The 2,669-nt window shown below is 46.9% G+C and overlaps 1 protein-coding gene across 1 annotated transcript; it reads left to right on the forward strand.

Moving 5' to 3' along the window:
- The first annotated feature begins 418 nt into the window (after nt 1-418).
- LOC120067615 (protein PXR1-like) lies at nt 419-859 on the forward strand. Its single transcript, XM_039019159.1, has one exon. It carries the CDS (start codon nt 419-421, stop codon nt 857-859), a length of 441 nt encoding a protein of 146 aa, XP_038875087.1.
- The last annotated feature ends 1,810 nt before the right edge of the window (nt 860-2,669 follow it).

Below are 2,669 nucleotides of genomic sequence, written 5' to 3' on the forward strand. Positions count from 1 at the left end.
TCTGTGAGTCCTTTTGATCTCATTTGCAAACAGAAACCCTAGAGCACACTGTATACCAGATTGTTTCCCTCTTCCTAAAACCATAAACTTCCCAACCATTTTCTTCACCCTCATCACCCTCAAAAGCCAACCTTTCTATGCGAGAGGCGGCATTCCTTGCAGATAGCCATCATCTCGCCGCCTAGCCACATACAATCCCTCGAGTCGCCGCCTGATGAAATCCCTTAGCAGCCAGGCCACTCCAGTTCAAAAGGGGCAGAGTTCTGAAAGCACCCCACTCCCAACATTCTCCTCTTAGAGTGAAAAGAAGAGACAGGACGATAAGAAGGTGTTTGGGAGCATTCTCAGCAACTTGGAGAAAGAAGGAGGACTGCCCGAAGCTGACGTTGTGAACCAACCACTGCCTTTGGAGGAGGAGATGGAGGAAGCATCAAGGAGAAGTGCTTTGGCAATCTTGGATCCTAAGGAAACTGCTAACGCAGAATCCTATGAGGGACCCATCAGGGTCGCTTTGGAGGAAGCGGCGACAGAGAAGCAGTTTGAAGGGGCTAAAGAGAAGAAGAAGAAGAAGAAGAAGAAGAAAATCAAAGAGAAGAGGGCTGAAGGAGATGGCGAAGCCCATCCAATCAAGAAGAAGGAAAGGAGGACGAATGAAAAGAAGGAACGCAGGTGGGAGGAGAGGTGCCTGAAGAAGGAGGAAGAGAGGAGAAAGAGGGCTGAGAGCCGAGAACTGGATGGAGAATCCACCTCCGTGAGGGAGGACAAGGGGGAATTAGTGCAACTAAGAGAATCAGGGCAACCTGCAAAACCACAAACGGTTGCGACTGACGAAGGAAAAGATGTAGAAATCACCCCTTGACACAGCGTCACAAGGAGAATGCACCGAAAAGGTCAACCATTGACCCTCCAATTTTGATAGATGCGTTAGAAGAATAGAAGAGAAGAAGAAAGGAGGAGGAAGAGAAGCAAGAGAAAATGTTGTGAGCAAAACACATCATCGCAGAAGGTAATCGAAGAAGAAAATTACAATGAGACTGTGGCAAAAGAGGAAAGGAAAAGGCTCGAAGAGGAACAACGCATTTTGCTGGCCTTCGAGCAGTTTGAAAAAGAAATTGAAGAAGGAGCGAAGAAGAAGAAGAAGAAAGGATGAAGAAAGAGGAGAATGAGAGGAAGCGCCGAGCAAACGTTCAGCGCATAAGAAAGAAGAAGGGCAAGGAACTTGCTGAACGAGAGAAGGAGGAACAATGCAAGGCAAGGGAAAGGAAACAAACGCAAGAATCCCGCCTTGCGTTGACTAAAGAAAAGGGCAAAGAAGTTGTAGAAAGTAGCGAGCCTGCGTTGGCTAAAGGGCGTCCATCGAAGAAGAGAGAAAACGATGATATGCTGATGGAGATGGGATTTTTCCCTGTGCCAACGCCACTACCGGACCTGATTACAAGCGTTGTATTGGAGCATGGATGGGAAACATTTTGCCAGTGCCCAGCCATCGTCATTCCAAAGGTAGTGCGCAACTTCTACAATGGATAGCTACATGGCACCAAGGATGTGGTGACCATAAAAGGGAAAATGGTGTCTTTCAGTGCAAAGGACATCAATGAATTATTCTTGATGAAGACCAACCTAGATGCACTGGGTAATAAAATCATTGATGTTCACTAAAGAGCAGATGGAAGATGCGCTGCAAACATTGATGCAACCGGGCACTAACTGGACGGTTTCATTAAAAGGCATCAGAACTGGCAGCATATTGCTTCCTGGCGTCCAAGACACTGCTTCCTGAGGCGCGACTTTGGGTATATTTAGTAAAACGGCGACTCATCCCTACTTTCCATGACAAAACAATTTCGAGGGATTGAGTCATGGCAGCATATTGCATTGCGCGCACATTCCAATCGATGTGGGCCAGTTGATCGCAAGACAAATTCGAGGTTTTGTGGGGCACATAAGAGGTCAGTATTTCCCCCCATGGACTGTCTCGAGTTTATGCTTATCAATGGGTGTAAACATTGAGGAAGAACCCATGCCTAAACTTCATGGCCTCATAAACGTCAAGATTTTGAGGTTGCTCCTCAAAGATTCCCCACACTGCCCTGAGCTCCCATTGAAGAGGCCTGTCATTTATTTGAATGTGCCACAGCAACCCAAGCCAAAGAAACAACGCAAAGATGAAAAAGGAAAAGGGAAAGTCCAAGACTCACAAACGCAAGAATCATAACCCTTAGACCCTTTGCCTTTGATAATTTTCCCTCCAAGCTCTCCTGCACAAACTTCTTCTTCCCTTCCCGAGCATTTCACCAACCTTCTTCTCACCCCTGATTCTCGAACCGCATATCCAATAGCTCCATCCTCACCTTCAGCATCATCACCGCAACTTCCCCTTCCACTGTCGCACGTTGATGACCCATGCAATTTGGGTGAAGGCACTTCTGCCCAACCCCAAAACCTCGATGGCGAAACATCGCAGGCACAACCTACCATTGCCTCCTTAGCTGCTGCACTAGCAGATATGCGAACCCTTCTTGCCCAACAATAAGAACTCTTCTCCCAACAACAAGCCTTCTTCTGCCAGAGAATAGATGCGGTACACGAGCAAGTAGAAATTTACAATGTAATGCTGCGATGACAAGGCAGGTGATGATCAATATTCAACACTACATCTATACGATCCA

Source organism: Benincasa hispida, chromosome 12 (genome assembly GCF_009727055.1).
Source record: "Benincasa hispida cultivar B227 chromosome 12, ASM972705v1, whole genome shotgun sequence".
Taxonomy (NCBI): Eukaryota; Viridiplantae; Streptophyta; class Magnoliopsida; order Cucurbitales; family Cucurbitaceae; genus Benincasa; species Benincasa hispida.